Consider the following 18000-nt stretch of genomic DNA (forward strand, 5'->3'; position numbering starts at 1 on the left):
TATTGACATTACAATAAAGCAGACTTTATATGTTTACTTGCAAGACAAGAGTTGTTTATGCATTGGCTAACCTTCAGCTATGTTCATTTAGAGCTTGTAGGGCGCCAACAAGGGTGGGTGGCAAACATACCCTGCAGGATTAAAAGTACACACGTTTTTGTTACAAGTAATTTCGTGGCTGATTAAAAATCTTGGTGAGGTCGTTGATTGGTATGCAAACTTACACACATGGCATTGCACCCTGGGGCACATAACTGCCAACCTCTAACAAACGTCAAACATGTTTGTTCTAGGAAACTACAAGCACCATAACTTCAAGACTAGACTTGTCGGAAATGTAATTTGTTTAGCTTCTTGTTGCTGTGAAAAGAAAATATAGCTATAAACATATTGTTTTATCATACACAGTAAATCATTACAATTGCAATAAACCACACTTCATATGTTTATACGCATTGGCCAAGTAATGAAAATATCATCAGTTATATTAAGTGTGATACTACAAGAACCATAATGCACCTTTCCATTTTCCGCCAGGAAGAAACATGGCTGCCTACTGTTCAACGACGGTACTTTTATTTACGTTTCGTTTGCTATCTGTTTTAAGACAGACAGAGGGGAAAAGAGCCAGTGTCAGAAGCTACATTGTGTAACAATTCAGTCGTTAGAGTTTCGGTAAGAAGACGCTATTTTTCCAGTCGTAGTGACTGAGCGTTACCGTTACCGACAGCCTGATTTCTTTTTCATTTTTGCTGAGCTGTCAAGCTGCTCATCGGTGTCGGACGGGTTAGGACTGCAATTGATTTCCCTTTGTTATCGTGTTAAGCTAGCTAAACAACATAACCTCGAGCCCAACGCATATATGACACATCCGGTAATTGTCGCTATGTTTAGCCCCGTGAAGTCTTCTTATTTCAGAGTCAGCCCGGCCAGTGTCAACAGAGAACTCGGCAAAACCAAGATGAGATAGCAAGAGTGCATATCAGATTGCTAGCACATGATTAACTACTAGGAAGAGCCCCAGCAAAACTCAGAGAAAACGGATTAAATCACTCAAACAGCATGTTTGGGAATCTTTTCGAGGAGGAGGAAGGCCTCTCTTCGACTTCCTTTAGGGGGAGAGTTGCAAAGGGGGGAGACGAGCCACCTCCACCCCGAGGAAGAAGCAATCTGTGCGGCATCAAGAACCAGGGGGGGACCTGCTACCTCAACTCTCTGCTCCAGACTTTGCTGTTCACCCCAGAGTTCAGAGGTAAGGCATCACATTCCTTGTGGGATGAGATTGAGGTACACGGGCGCAGTAGACAACTAGAGGGCAGCTATTGATTTATTTTCTATTTACTTATTCATTGTTTGGTGTCTTTACAGAGGAGCTGTTCAGTTTAGGGCCAGGTGAATTAGGATGCCTAGAAGACAAAGAGAAACCAGGGGCCAAAGTAAGTGTTGCAAAGTGCCTGTAACTTTGACCACAGATGTAATGTTTGTATGTATTTGTGACGTGTAATTAGTTTTCTTTCTTTTCCTCAGGTCAGAGTGATCCCACTGGAGCTACAGAGACTGTTTGCCAGTCTGCTGCTGGTGGACCAGCAGAGCGCCTCCACCGCTGACCTCACCAACAGCTTTGGCTGGAACAGCAGCGAGGTCTGTGTCCATTATCTTAGTCAGTGGGAAGGAGAAAGAAAGAGGCTCAGGTTACACTTCTCATTTCAGTGATTGATTTACCTTCCAGTTATACCAGGAAACGCATGCTGAATAGGGCTTCGCAATATGGATAAAATCAAATATCACAATATTTTTGACCAAATACTACAGTATATCAATATTGGGACAATATTGTTGAGTTGACTATTGGTTCTTTCACCAAATATTTACACAAGGACATTTTTGATACATAATTACCAGTAATGTGAATACTAACTAAGTTGGTAAAGGCAAATAATAGAACAGCTAGAACAGTCTGGTAAGTTCAGAAAATTACATCACTTTACTGTAATGCAGCCTTTAAAACCAGGAAAAGACAACACATATTACGATATCCAAAATCTCTCTCTCTCTCTCTCTCTCTCTCTCTCTCTCTCTCTATATCTCTCTATATATATATATATATATATACACACACACACACACACACACACACACACACGGGAAGTGGTGGGAGTGACTATGCCCATAAGAGAGAATTTAAAATATTTGCTGTGTGTAAATGTTGGGCTTAAAGTAAAGAGTATCATGTTGTGTCCAAATCTGTTACTACATACCAATTTTAGAGAGGTTTTAAAAAATGTATAGTGTATTCATAATTATAAAGTGACAGAGCTAAGTATAATCAGTCAGTAAAGTCAATATGCATTCTAAATCCACTTGTAATATGAGTGATCTGTTGATGGAGTCTATTGTCCAGAATGCATTGCTCAAAGATTTTAGCAAGCTGCTAACAGTGAGAAAACGAAAGCGGGGAACCATTTTGCTTTGTTTGATTGATTCACCTGTGCAAGTCTTGTATAATTTCCTTTTTGTTTTAAACTGAAGTACAAGGCTTTCTTCAATAATAATATAAACACAATATACTATGAAAAGTATATATAGTATGTACTGTATACCATTAGTTCATAGGATAGAACTGGGACACAGTGGATGTCTTTCTGTCCCTAATTTGATCCTTTTTCTGTTTGTTCCTCTCTCAGGGAACAAATCAGCATGATGTGCAGGAGCTGAACAGGATTCTGTTCAGTGCATTGGAGCACTCTCTTGTGGGCACCACTGGCAGTACATTTATCCACCAGCTGTATCATGGGACCATTGTCAACAGCATCGTCTGCAAGGAGTGTGGCAACGTCAGCCAGAGACAGGTGTGTCCATGTGTACAGGTTTTTCTGTCTCTCTGACGCAGCTTCGTTTTATGAAGTTATAGTCTGTCTATTAAGTCTCATCATTACTAAATGCTAAGACAAAGATGACTAAATAACCAGTTGTGTTCTTTGTGTCTTCTTTAGGAGGACTTCCTGGACCTGACGGTGTGTGTTTGTGGCGTGTCTAGCCTGGAGGAGGCTTTGTGGAAAATGTTTGTGGAGGAAGAGTTGTTTGAGGGCAATAACCTGTACCGCTGTGCACAGTGTGACAGGCTGGTCACTGCTGCCAAGGTCAGTGCCAGCTTTCAGACTGTCAACAAAATAACATGTTATAATACAGTACAGTACTTAAGAGATGTTAAAATTCTTCTTTTTCCTCCGTTTCCCCTTTTGAATAAGCCTTATATTAAACAATTGAGTAGGAAGGAGCATTTCAACTGATGTTAAAAACTTCTACTTTGTATCAACATTTGTTTTTCTTGTTTACATTAAAAAAATTGCATTTCTTGCTGTTTCTCACTGTATTTTACTTATTTTGTTAATTATACAGTCTGCCAAGCTGAAGAAGCTTCCTCCATTCATGACCATGTCTTTGCTGAGATTCAGCTTTGACTTTGCCAAATGTGAGCGATACAAGGAGACGGGACGCTACTGTTTTCCCTTAACCATCAACCTACGGCCATTTTGCGAAGAGGTACCTGACATATTGGAATACGGATCTACCTTCTTTTTAGATCAGGCACATTTCACATAACTTCTCTTGGTTGTTGTGATTTGATACACTAAGATGTCTTGATAAGTTCACTACTATGTGTTCCTCCCTTACAGGCCGATGGAGACGACTCTGATTACTCCTACGAGCTGTTCTCTGTGATCATCCATAAGGGTGGCTGCTATGGTGGCCATTACCATGTTTATATCAGGGACATTGACCAGCTTGGCCATTGGGAGCCGCCGGTGAGAGATAGATAGAAGCAGTCATTAGCTGTACTTACTTTGAAAACATTATATGTCAGGACTGGCTAATGATTAATTGCTCATTCCCCATAAAACTACTGTTAAAAACAGCTAACTGCTAATACTTAGATTGGCAGATTTTTTGGAAGTGCATTACTATCAGCAATGTAGTTTATCACAATCTGCAAACTTTTGAATGTGGGCATTAGGAAAGGCATCTCCACTGTGTTTTGTTAGGAGGAGGAACACAAACCCAAGACTCAGAAGAAAGTCAAAGAGGAGGTCAAGCAAATATGTGAGCCAAAACTACAAGAAGATGACCCTTTGTCTGTCATCACTGCTATTATTACCCAGGTATAGTGACAGCAAGTGACAGTAGTTCATAGATTTTTCTTTGTTGAGTCAGTTGGTTACTTAAGTAGGTGCCGTTTGTATCCCGTCCACTAGGAGCCATCAAAGAGTGTCCTGTTGGACCAGCTGGGACAGAAACTCATGGATAAGATTGGTTCATCCTGGAGCAAAAAGTTCAGAAAACACTATGGACCCATAGGAAAGGTATTTTTGGTCTCTTTGTTTTTTATGATGTTTTAATATACAGTATATTTTTTAATCTTTAATGATTGCTGGTGTCCTTTTAGGGCTCATTGCAAAATGTATGTCTTAAACTAATTGTTGTTTCTTTGATTTTTCTCTTCCGGTGTAGTTCCTGCAGTCCCACAGTGATGTTTTCATGTTGGTGTCCAATGGTACTCGAGTGGCAGTGAAGGCAAACCCGCCAAGCCCTGTGAATGACCCCGTCGGCTCAGCAGAGCAGGCCACTAACTCTGATCCTTCAACACCTTCAGACCCCGGAGCTGCTGACACACAGCCAGGACTAGACCAGAAGCCGGAGCCTGAACAAAAGGTTTTAGAGCAACATTCACATTTCTTAGCAAGAATTCAGGGTCTAAAATTACATAAAAATACACCTACTTAATTCTTTTTCATCTAGGTTCCTGGTGGGCATCTTGTGATGCCTTTAATGCCTGTTTATCACGGTGTTTCTTCCTATCTGTCAGCAGGGTAGCCACTGGTTTGATTTTAACGACTCCACAGTGACCTCCATCAGGGAGTCTGACATAGAGAAGCAGTTCCAGGGCAAAGAGAGCGCTTACATGCTGTTCTACAGAAAAACACAGCTGCACAGACCCAGTGAAGGTAATGGACACCATGTTTTTATTTATTTATAGATAGATAGATAGATAGATAGATAGATAGATAGATAGATAGATAGAGTCAGTCAGTTACACAGAAGATGAAGTCATTAGATCAGGGGTCCTCAGAATCAATGCAGGGGGCCTCTAAATTATTTTTAATTTTGGAAAGTTTTTTCAGAACTAAAAAGTCTGAACATGAATCCAACATATTATAAGATAATATAAATCCCCACTGCTTACTGGCCTAGATGGTCACTAATTCAATCCACAGATACATTTAATCCCAAGTACCACATGTATGTTTTAAACATTAAAACATTATTTATAAACCATGCCAACAATTATTAGGCTTTTTTAATAGCTTAGTATTCTATGCAAAAAAGGTATGTATAAAGACTTTAGGCTGCCCTGCATGTTATTGTAGACCCAGTTTGTTATGCAACTTCATTTTATACAGAACATGTAGTAGGGGGTCCCTGCTCCATCTCTCTTTAAGTTAAGGGGTCCTTGGCTTAAAAAACGTTGAAGACCCCTGCATTAGATGACTAATATGTATCTATTAAGATGTGTTTTGTGTTTCTACATTTGCAGCTCTGAACAATCCCAAATATAAAGTTCCTCTTAACCTCATCCAGATGGCTCAGGAGGAGAATGTCAAAGTGCAGAAAATGCGGTACAGAAACAAACACCCATATTACACTATCATCACCGGCCACTTTAGCTGGTTATAGCTGTTTAGTAGATTCTGACTTACGAGTGTGACATTTCAGTGGTAGCTAAAATTCCTAAATCGGTGAGGATCAACACTCACAAGAAGAGAGTTATATGAAAATAGTTTTCTTACATAAATTATTAATATCAGTCAACATTGTTTCTGTTGCAGCGAGGAGTTTGAAGCCACTAATAACACAGTCGAGCTGCGTCTACACCTGGCACCCTCTTTTAGGCTAGAAAATGGAGCCCTGCAACCAATCAGCAAAGAGCAGAACGGAAGCACCACTCTGAGTTTTGACCGTAGAAAGACTGTGGGAGATCTTCGATTAGCTATTTACCAGGTAACTTTGTTTACAGAAACGCTAGTTGTTGTGTTTTAAAACGCTAAAAGGAATGATAGAAATAAGCAGCTTTTGGTGCATCTGTTTAAATAGATGCAAGAACTCTGGGAAGGAGATATGGCTCTGACTGTAGCCAGGAGTCTTCCTGCAGGTCTACACCTCTACAATACGGTTACAGGTGAGACACTTCAATGCAAAGTACCTCAAGAGGATAGAAGACATTTTACAAATTTAGTAACTACATTCTGGTTGTGGTTCTTTTTGCAGATGACAGCGTCTCCCTGTACAGTGCAGGCATTTGTACAAACTCTGAACTGTTTGTGTGGAACGGCAGAGAGGTGAGTACAACACATTCTCGTTAATCACATTAGGTTTTTATTAAGTCTAACCATGCTCACTTGACAGAATCCCAAATGGCCGACTTGTAAACAGTTTTTTTTATCTCTTCAGGTGCGTGGTGCGACTGTCCTAACTGGAGCAGAGTGGGAGCCAGTCCTGCTGAATGTAGTCCGTCCCTTTTTGGGGGAAGATGGGGATCAGGAGGAGGAGGAGGAGGATGGGGTGAAATGTGAGGAGGCAAGAGGAGGTTTTGAAAATGGGGGGCCAGGGCTTAAAAGGGAGGCCCGAGGGTTTGCAGGTGCTGCGACTCTTGGGGAGGTGAGGGAGGCACTTGGGGAGCCTGAGGAGAGTCTGCTGTGCCAGGAGCATAAGGGAGGAAAGAGAGGAGAGCAGGGGGCAGGGGAGGGAGGAGGAGCAAGTGGATGGAGGGTGTTCCCCCCAGATGACATGCAACGGACGCTCAAGGAGCTGTCGCTGAAAGACGGAGACGCGCTGTTGGTGCTGGAGCCACAGTCCTTCGACAGCAGGTACAATCCTCCGCAGTGTGTGTGTGTGTTGTTTTCTTTAGGTGTGTGTTTTACTAGTGTCTTCTCAACTTCGCTTAGCGTGTTCACTCTAAATGGAGACGTTGTCACTGTGACTACACCGTCTGACTGCCGCTGGCTCCAGGTGGAGTTTTCACCACACGGAGGAGGAGTAGAAGGGGATAAAGAAAAAGAGGAGAGGAGGAAGATCAAGGTTCCAGCTACAGGAAGTATGGTCGGTAATCTTTATGCTGCTCTGTCTGGTTGTCCTCTTTGTCTTTCCATTTAAGCATCACTTTGTTCTTTCTAAAAGTAATTTAGTTGTTTTTATGTATCTCTCTCTGTCAGCTGCTGAGTGAGGTGAAACAGAGGGCCATGGATGAGCTGCAACTACAGGAGCAACCCCCAGGCAAGATGTTCAGGGTTGACACCAAAGGATCAGAATTTTACCAGCGTTGAGATCTCAAAGTATAATATGCCCATGGTTGACCATGAAAACTGGTTCGGGACCTCCCCCGTTTCTACTCTCTGAATCTTTTTTTTTTTTTTTTTTATCTTGGCTACTGTGCAGCATGTGTATTTGTGTTGTTTTTTATATTTTTATTTATACATCCCTAAATCAGCTGTTTTTTGTCTCACTGACCAGGTGCACAGTACTGTCTGAGACAGGCGGACTGCATAGGGAAACTCCTTCCTCCAGGTACTGTGTCATTTGTTACCTGAGGGGGATTTTATTGGTGCAGATAACTAAGAGCTGGAAATTCCCCTCATTTTAACAAAATATTAAGATAGGAATTCCTTTACACCCCCCCCCCCCTCCTCCATAAAATGTTTAAAAGGTACTCCTCCTCTTTGAACTTAGAACACATTTACTAAGTGCACTTGTGCTGTCTTACCCTGGTTTATCTGACAGTGTGTGAGGAGTTGAGTGTTCGCGATGCAGGGGTGCGACTCATGACCACACTGAATCTCTGTCCGGGAAATACCCCCAAGGCATCACAGGTGCGTCTTTTATTTAAAATCTTCAATAAATCCTTTGTACCTGCAGCTGCAACAGATGAATGTCACAATAAACCTATCCTATCCTACATTTAGAAACAAATTAAGACGGAAGAGTTACGAGCGTTTAAAATGCTTGATTAATGTTGTCTGTGAGAGTTTCTCTTTGCTTTGCAGCTTTTCTTGCACTTCTCTGTGGGCACAGAGCCCTCTGCTGGCATGGAGATGGACATCATTGTGGAGAAAACATGTACTGTCAAAGAGGTGAGGAAACTTAATCTGTAAAACATTCATTATGTGCGTGTTACATGTATGTGTACTTTTTAAAAACCATTATCTTTTGTTAATTACAGTGTCTAAAGGAAATGCTGGATGCTGTTGGACTTGATGGTAAAAGTAGTTTTTATTTTTTGATTTCCTATTGTACTGTATGTAACTTGCATGTACTGTGACTTAATATTTGTGCATTGAGTGTTGCTGTTCACCAAGATTATCTCTGCTTTTTTGAGACTGTTATTAACGTAGATGTTTTACTGTAGTACTTGTGATAAAATATCTGGTTGTAAATGTCATTTAAATGTGTGTTTGCAGGCACCTGTTGGCACCTAAGGAGGCTTGATTGGTGCGAGGAGGTTGGAGAGCCAATTATGGATGAGGTGAGTGGCTGACTGTGGTGTGCACGTCATACCGAAATACATTTTTGTTGTTGTTTTTTTGCTCCTTTTACCCTGCTTATTGGGTGTATGTTTTCACTTATATTGTTAATGATATTTAGCACCACGCAAAATTCATAGAGAGAATATTGTCTGAAAGCTTACAAAATACTAAACTGTGAATGAAAACTTGTATATAACCAAAAACAGATGTGTATTAGAATTCAAAACCCACCCACATGACACAAAAATGTTGAGTAGTGTTTGAAATAATTTGACCAACTTTCTGCCATATATTTGACAAAGAATTATACAAACTGTCCCATTTATAAAAAAAAAAAAAAAAAAAAAACTTTTATCCTCAGGATGCTTCTCTGTCAGAGCTGAAGATAAACAATGGAGAGACATTAGTCGTCACAGAAGGACAACTTCCTCCGAAGGTACTTTACATTTTTTGATTTTTGTCTCGAGATTCATTATAAGCGAAAACTTTACCTTTCTCTTTAGCCTTTGTTGTCTATTTTTTTTTCTGTCAGGGTTTTCTCAAGTTATCTGTGTGGCTGTATCTGGATCCCAGAAATAACTCAGCACTTTCCATGGATTTTAATCACACTGACAACGGCCTCACTGAGGAGCAAATGCTGGAGGTTGTGACTGCAGGCAAAACGCACGGTCACTCCCCTCCTCTGGGTGCCAGCAACATAGCAGAGCTGAGAAATGCAGGACAGGTGGAGATATCAGATGAAGCCACGCTGGAGGATCTCAAGATTCAGGTAGCGTATGAAGGTAGTATTTAAGGTAGTATGAAGGTTATGTGTAAATCAAAAAGCAGGAGTTGATGATCATTCGTACTGGTGAGGTAATCCTGAAACACCCCAAATGAATCCTCTTGGATTCTAGTGCTTCAATACTTAGGACCCAGAGAACTGCCCATTTCCAGTCTTACCAGTTAATTATGAGACCAGGAGATAAATATTTGTATTTACATTTTGCAGGCTGTGGGGAACCATATACTTTTAGGAGGCAAACTCAAATTAAACACATGTAAAGGAAATGTCTTTTCTTTTATAGAAGACTTAGAATTCAGGTGATGTGCATGGGATTTTTTCTAACCAAATGTTTAAAGATGCTCCTCCTGCTCTACTTTATTGTCCACTTCTGTATCAGGTGTTGACGCTGCCTGCCCTTCAGGATGTGTGTGTGCCGACCACTGCGTTCATGCGTGTGTGGCAGCTTGAGGGACGGAGGCTGGCACGTATCCTCAGAGGACAACAGCTCACTCTCAAGTATGAACACTTTCCTGTCACAGCATTTATTCCTACTGTATATGTGTAATGTGATGACCGCCAGTTTCTATTTATTATTGATACATGCAGTTGTTTTGACCCACGTTTTGGTTTCCTCCTGATTAGAAAATTAAAGCTGACCAGTGGCACAGACCTTTGTGTGCAACAGCTACTAAAAGAAGAAGATCTTGGGTAAAGTTTGAGCTGCCACCAGTTTTCTGCTTTATACATAATGTTATGTAGCGTCCCTCCATGATATAAGAAAAGACCCTACTTTTCCAATATATGCATTTCCCTTATTTGAAAGTTAGCTAATTTCTTTATGTCCTTCTGTTCCTAAGTTCTAAAGATGTGATGCTGAATGTTAAAATGGGAGTACCAGGGGAGAGGTGTTACTACCCTCCAGAGGAGCTGGTTTGGGATGCAACCCGTGACTCTTCTCCTCGCTCTCTACGCACTTGTCTGGCTGCACACTACGGCCTCTCCCCTGACTCTCTGCTGTTGGCCAAACACCAGCCAGACAAACACACCTGGGAGGAAATCTCAAGCTGGGTAAGATTTCTTGAAAAGGAACCTGTTTTAGGCATTTGTGGAAATCTATATGTATACTAGCAGTTTCTTGCTCAATACACAAGTTGTTGAGAAAGTTGAGGAAATGGTAGACCTTGATAGACAGTTTGGGAAGAACATTGGAACTAAATATTGACTGCATGTAATGTAGCAAAGAGTGGCTAACAATAGGAGAGTCAACCTTGATCATTCAATTCATCATTTTATCAGGAACGTGTGGGATTTTTATTTCATAAGAAAAAAAAGGATCCCAAAATCTCAGTATTCTTGTATGTGTTGCTAATTCATTGTCACATTATCAGTAAATAATATGTCATATGTATTTTACTTTCAGAGTCAGCAGGTTTCCAAAAAGAAAAAGAAGAGAAAGGCGGAATCCCTACTGGGAGCACCATTTCACCTCAAAGATGGCGACACAATCGGCATCAAGGTATTGGTAAAACCCTGCTTGTTTTTAAAAATGATTCTGATTTGTTTGAGAAACACTGAAACCATTCTTGATATTTTTCCCAGAATCTTTTGATTGACAACAACAGGGACTTCCTCACCCTGGAGGATGAACGGGGCCAGCAGAGGCTCAGAGAGCAGGCAGAGCAGCGGAGGAAAGGGTGGGACTTCTTTACTTTGACACATGCAGCTGCAGGGAAAATGCTTGCTACTTGGTGTAACAAGTGTGATCATGGCTTTATAGATGTTAATGTTTGAACTGACTGCAGAGTACAGAGAAAAGATCTGACATTTTATGGCAGTTATTATTTGGAAATCTTGTGATTACAGTGATTATGTAGCTGTAATCCCACAGCACGGTGTCATTTACCGGTAGTTTAAATGATGCTTCATGTTATGCAACTTTTATCCAAGATCCCTTTTTGATTTTAACCTTTGCTTCTTTTCAGAGGGGAGGCTGCAGGCCCTGATGGTGTTGGACCACAGAAGAAGACTGGACCGACCAAATCCAGGAAACCAGAGGTAGCACTGTCAATCAACGTTGGGGTATTCAGATAGCACCCTGATCCCATGGGTGCGTGGACAAATCAGAACTACCTTAAAACCACATAGCACACATACACAGGTGCCATGATGCGATTAGGACAATCCACTTGACGTCAGTCTTGTGCCATTTATTTCCTCATCTTTCAAAACTGACTAAAAGCGGACTCTTTTGTTGACAGAAAGAGAAGGACGTTCATGTTGGCAATTTGATTTGCTGTTTTGTAACGACTAACTGTATTTGCGTTTATATCTTTTTAACATGTTTGTCTTGCTTCCTCTCTACAATGTTTTTAAATTACAACCACCGCATGCCCTTTATTTCATCATTATGCATAATGCTTGTTTTTTTTTTTTCTCCTTTTTTCTGAGACTTGTTTGAAGACAGTGTGACCTGCCTGGATAAGTAGCTAATTTGTAACCTTATACTGAAAGTATGAGCCCAGAAAAAACAGTTTCTACTTAAATTTCTTGTTATTACAGGCCGGCACTTACTGACGTTTCTTTCTCATTACTGTTTTGTATAAACTATAGCAATCAGGGTGAAGAACATACTTGTGGCCACCAGCCAGTGGCTTTAACATTTTGACTTTGTTTAATAAGTTGTCCTGTACAACAAGCCACTATAGTAGGATATCTAAGGTGTTTTAAGTGATGCTCATTTTTATGATAAACCTGTCACTGTGCGGCGAGAACAACAAAGTTTATCTGGTTCATGGGCTTGTTTTAGGTTGATAAAGGAGAGGAGAGAGAGGCCTTAATGTGGAGCAGCCTTGGTGCTGCTCTGCCCTTTCCTACCTCACTCTCTACCTCTCTTACTCTACCTCTGCTGCCCTGCTCTGTTAGTCAACTACAGTTTAAAGTATTTCAGTAATGCTATAATTTGGCTCTTAGCATTTTCCACTTAAGGTGTGACATTACATATTAACTCTGACGAGCATTTCCTTCCTTAAAACTATTGGACATAACCCCCTTTAGAGAAAATCAAAGCATACTGTCTTAGCTTTCCCCAAAATCTATCATCAGTCAAACATCATTGTTATGTAACCATCTATGATGCCAGATGAATTTGCTGCTCACAGCTGCTTCAGAAATATACTGTAAAACATTCAATCCTTTCTGCCACCATGTTTCTTGATTATGTAAAAGTAAAGATCCATGAGTTGCTCCATGAGTTTTCATTGTGGAACATTTCATTTTTCATTTGCATGCACTATATGTGAACTTCAGGGAAGTATAAAGCGTTCTTATTGATAATTTATTTGAAAAAGGTTACAAAATAATTTTGTTCCTGTAAATTGTGATGCTTTTTTTTTTGATTAAGGGGAAATCTGAATTTGTTATAAAATTTTTATGCTGCTTGCAGGTTTTGTTTCATGTATAAATCTGGCCTTAAACAGTGCAAAGAATTTGCAAGCAGTACATTGTTTTTGACAATACACTTAGCAATAGTGAAATTTCCTTTTGTGTCATTTACTAGTGTTATTGATTACATCTTTAGTGTTATTGATAAGGAACGCTCTCCTGTATATGACAGTGGACATCTGTTTGTATTTGTAAAATTGTTTCTGCAGGCAATATTTTATCAACAATAAAGGTATACAGTTGTAACTGTCAGTCATGTAAACTAGGCTGAAGCTGACCACTGTTAGGTATAAAACTAACAGCTTCCTAGCCGTTCTAGCGGCATGGCTTTATGAATGGCAATGTTGTTTTGTACAGACATTCATAGTTCCCATATCATAAATCCTAATGAATTTGATGATTCCTGGACTTTTCCTTGAGCATCACCATGTGGTTGATATTTGGGGTTTGATTTAAATGTCTCACCAAATAAAGACCTTTTTATAGAATTTTCCATAAGAATCCATCTTATAAAGATAAAGGCTATGGTATTCTAGGGGATGGTATACCTGTATGTCACGCCCATCGCACTCATAACACCTTTCAGGGAGCCAGTAAGAAGTGACTCTTTTATTACATACTATGATGATGTTTTTAACCTTTTTAATGACATGACATAACATTTTTTATTACTTTTATGACATAAAATGCTATGACTTTTTATGACACTATTTATGGCATACGATACTATCTATGAATTTTTTATGACGTTTCATGGCATACTAATGACTTATGACATTTCTTATGACATACTATACTATGACTTTTAATGACCTATACTATGACTGGTTTATGACTTTGGAAGACTATACTATGACATTTTTATTACCTTTTTTATGAAATACTGTGCTATGACTTCATGACACTATGGTGTACTATACTATGACTTTTTTTATGACTTAATGACATACTATCCTATGACATTTTTCATTACCTTTTTATGACATACTATACTATGACTTTTTTCATGAAGGACTATTGTATTAGAATGCCAGCTGGATCTCAAACTGGCAACTGAGTGTACACCTTTTCTAAACTCATAAGAGTGTGGACTGGTAGCTGTGGAGGTGCCAGTTCACCTCTTGGGCAATGCTGAGGTTCCCTTAACTGCAGAAAGAAGTGAAAAATAGGAATAATTAATGAATTATATAAAAATACAAAAGTCTGGTACAGAGTGCAGTAAATGTTTTATCACATAAAAAAAGACAAAGTGACATTCTTTTCCAAAACAAACCCAGCATATGTGAACATTTGTATATGCACACCTAGGCAGCTTTATCTGTTTAAAATGAATCTTGAATAAAACCGTTTCCAAAGGTTTTTCTTGTTATTGTGGCAACTAGTATAGCGTGGTATGATGGGAAATAAAGGGTTAATGGTAGCCCACCTCGCTACAGAAAACAATCACCTCCAATATCTTAAAAAAGTTCAGCTCTAATACAAGAAAGTCCAGGAGAGTAAATGCCCATATACTGTATGTATACAGTCTGTTTCATGCACCCTCAGTCTTACATATCCTCAGTAGTTCGATAGCAGTGGAGATTTAATAAATATCATACTATTTTAAGTTTAAAAACAAATAGATTATATTGGCTCTTCCTTTTCCAAAACAAAATATCATTAAAATGTATTTTAAAAAGCCTATCTACAGCCTCACAAAGCCGCTAGCATGGTTAGAGAAAAAGAACATTAACTTATCCCTGTATAATAAATATGTAAATGTAAATTTTATATATATATATATATATATATATATAGAAAAGGGTGTGTAGGAAGTGCATTTGTAGTAAATACATTTTATCTATAGTTGCATGTTTCTCAGGGAGACAGTACAGTACAGTTAATAGTTACCATTCATGTTACAACATGTCAACCGATCATACCACCGTGCATTTTGCCATTAACACCGAACATTTTGCGATGACCAATCACAGCCCACGGAGCATCTGGAAAATCCAATCAGCTTTCCCGCTGATGCTCGAGTCCCCGCCTTCTGTCACAGTATTCATTTCGCAGGCAGACCTTCTGTAGGATTTACTGCACGAAGAACAGACACTGTTTGACAGTTTGACACTGAACTGGACCAATAACTTCTGCAAAAATGGTTGATGCTTTCTGTGCTACATGGAAACTGGTCGACAGTCAGAACTTTGATGAATACATGAAGGCACTTGGTAAGATCATTTATTTTCTCCTTGAAATAAGAGCAAATTGTAGTGTGTGCATACGTGTTAATAGGATATATGTTGTTTATTTTTGTTTATAGACTTTCACTTTCCTACAGAAAAGAAGTAAAATAAATAGTTGTCATTGTCTTTGTGTCCAGCATTTTGCATTTCTAAAGACACTTTTTTTTTTTCAACAGGTGTTGGTTTTGCCACAAGACAAGTGGGCAATGTCACCAAACCGACAGTAGAGATCAGCCAGGATGGGGACAAAGTGGTGATAAAAACCCTGAGCACCTTCAGAAACACTGAGATCTCTTCCAAACTTGGAGAGGAGTTTGATGAGACCACAGCTGATGACCGGCATGTCAAAGTAAGATGAATAAAACGTTCGCTGATAATCACTGTGCCTTGTCTGTAGATTCACCTTAAATTATATGCGCTTGTGCTTGCAGTCTACCTTCACCATGGAAGGAGATAAACTTGTGCAAGTGCAGAAGTGGGACGGCAAGGAGACCAAATTTGTCAGAGAAATCAAGGATGGGAAGCTGGTGGCGGTAAGATTAAATAACACCTACAACCCCTACAGTGACAAGGGAAGAGACATCTTTTTGTATTTGTCATTGTGGGTACATTTATCAGTTTATGGTTCCATTTGCATTGTAAAGTGCTTTGTAAAGCACTTTGCATTAGGGCTCCACGATGTGAGGAAAATGTCTTGCGATTTTTTCGACTGATATTGCGATTGCGATATGATTCACGATATTGGAGGGAATGATCATTTGTGTATCATTCTCATTTTCATTGAAAAATATTCAAATTGAAAAATTGAAATGATTATAGTGTGATTTATGCGAGGATCTGTACCAAACAAAGATGTTTTCTTTAGTCTGTAGGATAGGATGTGTAGGATACAACATCTCTGCAGCACCACAATACTTCATTCAGAACGGTTTGACACATATTTTGCCTTTAACAAGTATTGCGCCCCCCTGTGATTTGGATATTGCACTTGTCCATATTGCGATTTCAATAAAAATTGTGATTAATTCTGCAGCCCTACTTTGAATTGCCCTGTTGTCTAAATGTGCTGTACAAATAAACTTGCCCCGCCTTTGCAATGGTGTAATTACTGATGACATATGACCCAAACGATTTCTAGACCATGCATTAAAATCACAGCTAAATGTTAACTGGCATCATGTAATACAGTCTGTCTTGCTTTTGCTTTCTTTCTTCTCTGCCTCACAGACTTTGACTTTTGAGGGAGTCGAGGCAGTCCGCACATATGAGAAAGCCTAACTTTACCATCCACTTGAATGTGCAAATCATCCCTGCACTGCAATCAAGTTTGTATTTTTTGGATGTTTGTAACAGTATGCAGTGATATGCAATTGTCACATGAGATAAATATTTTGGGAAATCTTTTGTAAGATCTTTTGTAAGAAGTTCAGACTGTGAAGGGCCTAAAACTATTTCATTCTGTGTATCACATGTGAAAAAGGGAAAAAAATAAACTGCTTGACAAAACCTTCCTGATGTCTCTGACACAATTCTTTAGTTGGTATTTAAACAAGAGCTCCATCAGTACCACTTTATCTTAGCAGAGCTTTTTTTATATAGGGTATTGTTTATTTAATGCTACTTTGAATGCAGTCCTACATTTCTTTTCAAATATGTCAACTTAAGTTGTGGGAACAGTGCTTTCCCTGTGATGGGTCAGTTCCAGGTGACAGCTGCAGGGTGACGGTGCAGGCCAGAGCCGACCGTGCAGCAGCAGCCTGTGTGAGCATTGAACTCATGGGAAGTAATGTCCTCTAGTAACCCCCAGATGGTCAGAGATGATTAGGAGCGGGAGGCGGTGGGGGTGCTGATGTCACTCGCTCAATAATCCGGTTTTAGTTGTGGTGTCATTACGTAGAGGCATCATTCGATGGTGTTTGGACCAACCGTGACTGAATGCAGGCAGGCTAGATAAGATACGAAAGGACACTGAGTCGGATATGGACAGTTTGTTACAATCCAATATCCTCATCCCCCCATTCTCACATTTTAAGAAGCCAAGCTAAAGCCTCCCTGTCCTGCCCTGTGAGCTGTGTCTAGCCTACTGAACACTGTGACTACAAGTGGCCATTCTTCTTGTCTCAGTGCACAAACTGCCAAGTTTTTGGCCCCCTCTGAATAGCATGTGACACAAAGACTCCACGGTAACTGGAGTGGAACTCATTTGGCTGTTGCTCACTGAATTAATTTCAATCAAAATCGGTCTTTATGCTCCAGTTACAGTATGCCAAAAAGTGCCTCTATTCTCACAAAACCAGGCAAAATCATTTGCATAAGTATTTAGGGGTGAAAACAGTAACAAGTTGTTCTGGCGAGTTTATGTGAAAAAAAATGAACAGCAGCACAATCACACTGAAAAGGTAGAAAGGAGCAATTATCACATTCCATGTTGGAGAAACAGTGAGCGCTAAACGTTTATTGTAGCTTCTTCTGTTCTCAGTACGCTTCCCAGGAAAGCAGAGGGCGTTTTCTCTTTGTGTGGAAACTGTCAGCGGTGTAAACTGGCCAGTAGTAACCCCTCTCTGGCCTCATTAGGGACATATAGCGTGACGAGCTGACCATCAACTGTATAGCCCCTACAGTTTGTTTTACTTTTACTGTTTCCCATTCAAACACATTCATCAGGGGTGTAGCTTCTATTGAGGAAACTGCTCCTCATGTCATTTAAAAGTTAAATTACAGGAAAGTCTTTTTTTATTATAGTATTGATTATGTTTTGTACTGTTTTTTATGTATTTTTTGTTAAGTTTTTATTTAGTTTAGGCCCATCTAGGGACTGACATGGCGAATTAGCTTAGGCTATGAATGCTGTGGTGTGTGGCATAGATTTATGCCACGTACTTGAAATAAATACATGTTCTATGATAACACACATATTACACACGCTAGGGTTTTAAGACAGACTCTGAAAATGTTTAGGCACATTAGCTTAAAATATGGCTGTTTAAAG

General features: G+C 39.7%; 2 protein-coding genes across 3 annotated transcripts; both read left to right on the forward strand.

Annotated features, from left to right (window-relative positions):
• The first annotated feature begins 521 nt into the window (after positions 1-521).
• usp40 (ubiquitin specific peptidase 40) lies at positions 522-13035 on the forward strand. Of its 2 annotated transcripts, none has more exons than XM_078277132.1 (31): positions 522-1252; positions 1369-1436; positions 1528-1641; positions 2685-2849; positions 2994-3140; positions 3400-3543; positions 3678-3806; positions 4044-4160; positions 4254-4361; positions 4510-4710; positions 4865-5003; positions 5594-5675; positions 5886-6057; positions 6151-6235; positions 6325-6395; positions 6508-6923; positions 7002-7155; positions 7269-7329; positions 7567-7620; positions 7834-7922; positions 8097-8183; positions 8273-8309; positions 8511-8575; positions 8938-9012; positions 9109-9345; positions 9740-9858; positions 9985-10050; positions 10200-10410; positions 10763-10858; positions 10942-11036; positions 11325-13035. In XM_078277132.1, exons 1-31 carry the CDS (start codon positions 1063-1065, stop codon positions 11431-11433), a joined length of 3903 nt encoding a protein of 1300 aa, XP_078133258.1. In that variant the 5' UTR covers positions 522-1062; the 3' UTR covers positions 11434-13035. The 2 variants fall into 2 exon arrangements, with proteins under 2 accessions (XP_078133258.1, XP_078133259.1); XM_078277133.1 differs by having other exon boundaries at positions 4868-5003.
• Positions 13036-14829: 1794 nt separating this feature from the next.
• On the forward strand, positions 14830-16521 carry fabp7a (fatty acid binding protein 7, brain, a). The gene is made up of 4 exons (XM_078278152.1): positions 14830-14996; positions 15188-15360; positions 15443-15544; positions 16239-16521. Exons 1-4 carry the CDS (start codon positions 14924-14926, stop codon positions 16287-16289), a joined length of 399 nt encoding a protein of 132 aa, XP_078134278.1. The 5' UTR covers positions 14830-14923; the 3' UTR covers positions 16290-16521.
• Positions 16522-18000: the final 1479 nt, after the last annotated feature.

Source organism: Sander vitreus, chromosome 20 (genome assembly GCF_031162955.1).
Source record: "Sander vitreus isolate 19-12246 chromosome 20, sanVit1, whole genome shotgun sequence".
In the NCBI taxonomy this organism is placed as follows: domain Eukaryota; kingdom Metazoa; phylum Chordata; class Actinopteri; order Perciformes; family Percidae; genus Sander; species Sander vitreus.

Bases quoted from the DNA above. Each gene is read 5' to 3' on its own strand.
- fabp7a (XM_078278152.1), top strand. From the start codon at position 14,924: ATGGTTGATGCTTTCTGTGCTACATGGAAACTGGTCGACAGTCAGAAC. The intron at 14,997-15,187 runs GTAAGATCATTT...TTTTTTCAACAG, and splicing joins TGAATACATGAAGGCACTTG to GTGTTGGTTTTGCCACAAGA. The intron at 15,361-15,442 runs GTAAGATGAATA...TTGTGCTTGCAG, and splicing joins CTGATGACCGGCATGTCAAA to TCTACCTTCACCATGGAAGG.
- usp40 (XM_078277132.1), top strand. From the start codon at position 1,063: ATGTTTGGGAATCTTTTCGAGGAGGAGGAAGGCCTCTCTTCGACTTCC. The intron at 6,236-6,324 runs GTGAGACACTTC...TTCTTTTTGCAG, and splicing joins CCTCTACAATACGGTTACAG to ATGACAGCGTCTCCCTGTAC. The intron at 10,859-10,941 runs GTATTGGTAAAA...TATTTTTCCCAG, and splicing joins GCGACACAATCGGCATCAAG to AATCTTTTGATTGACAACAA.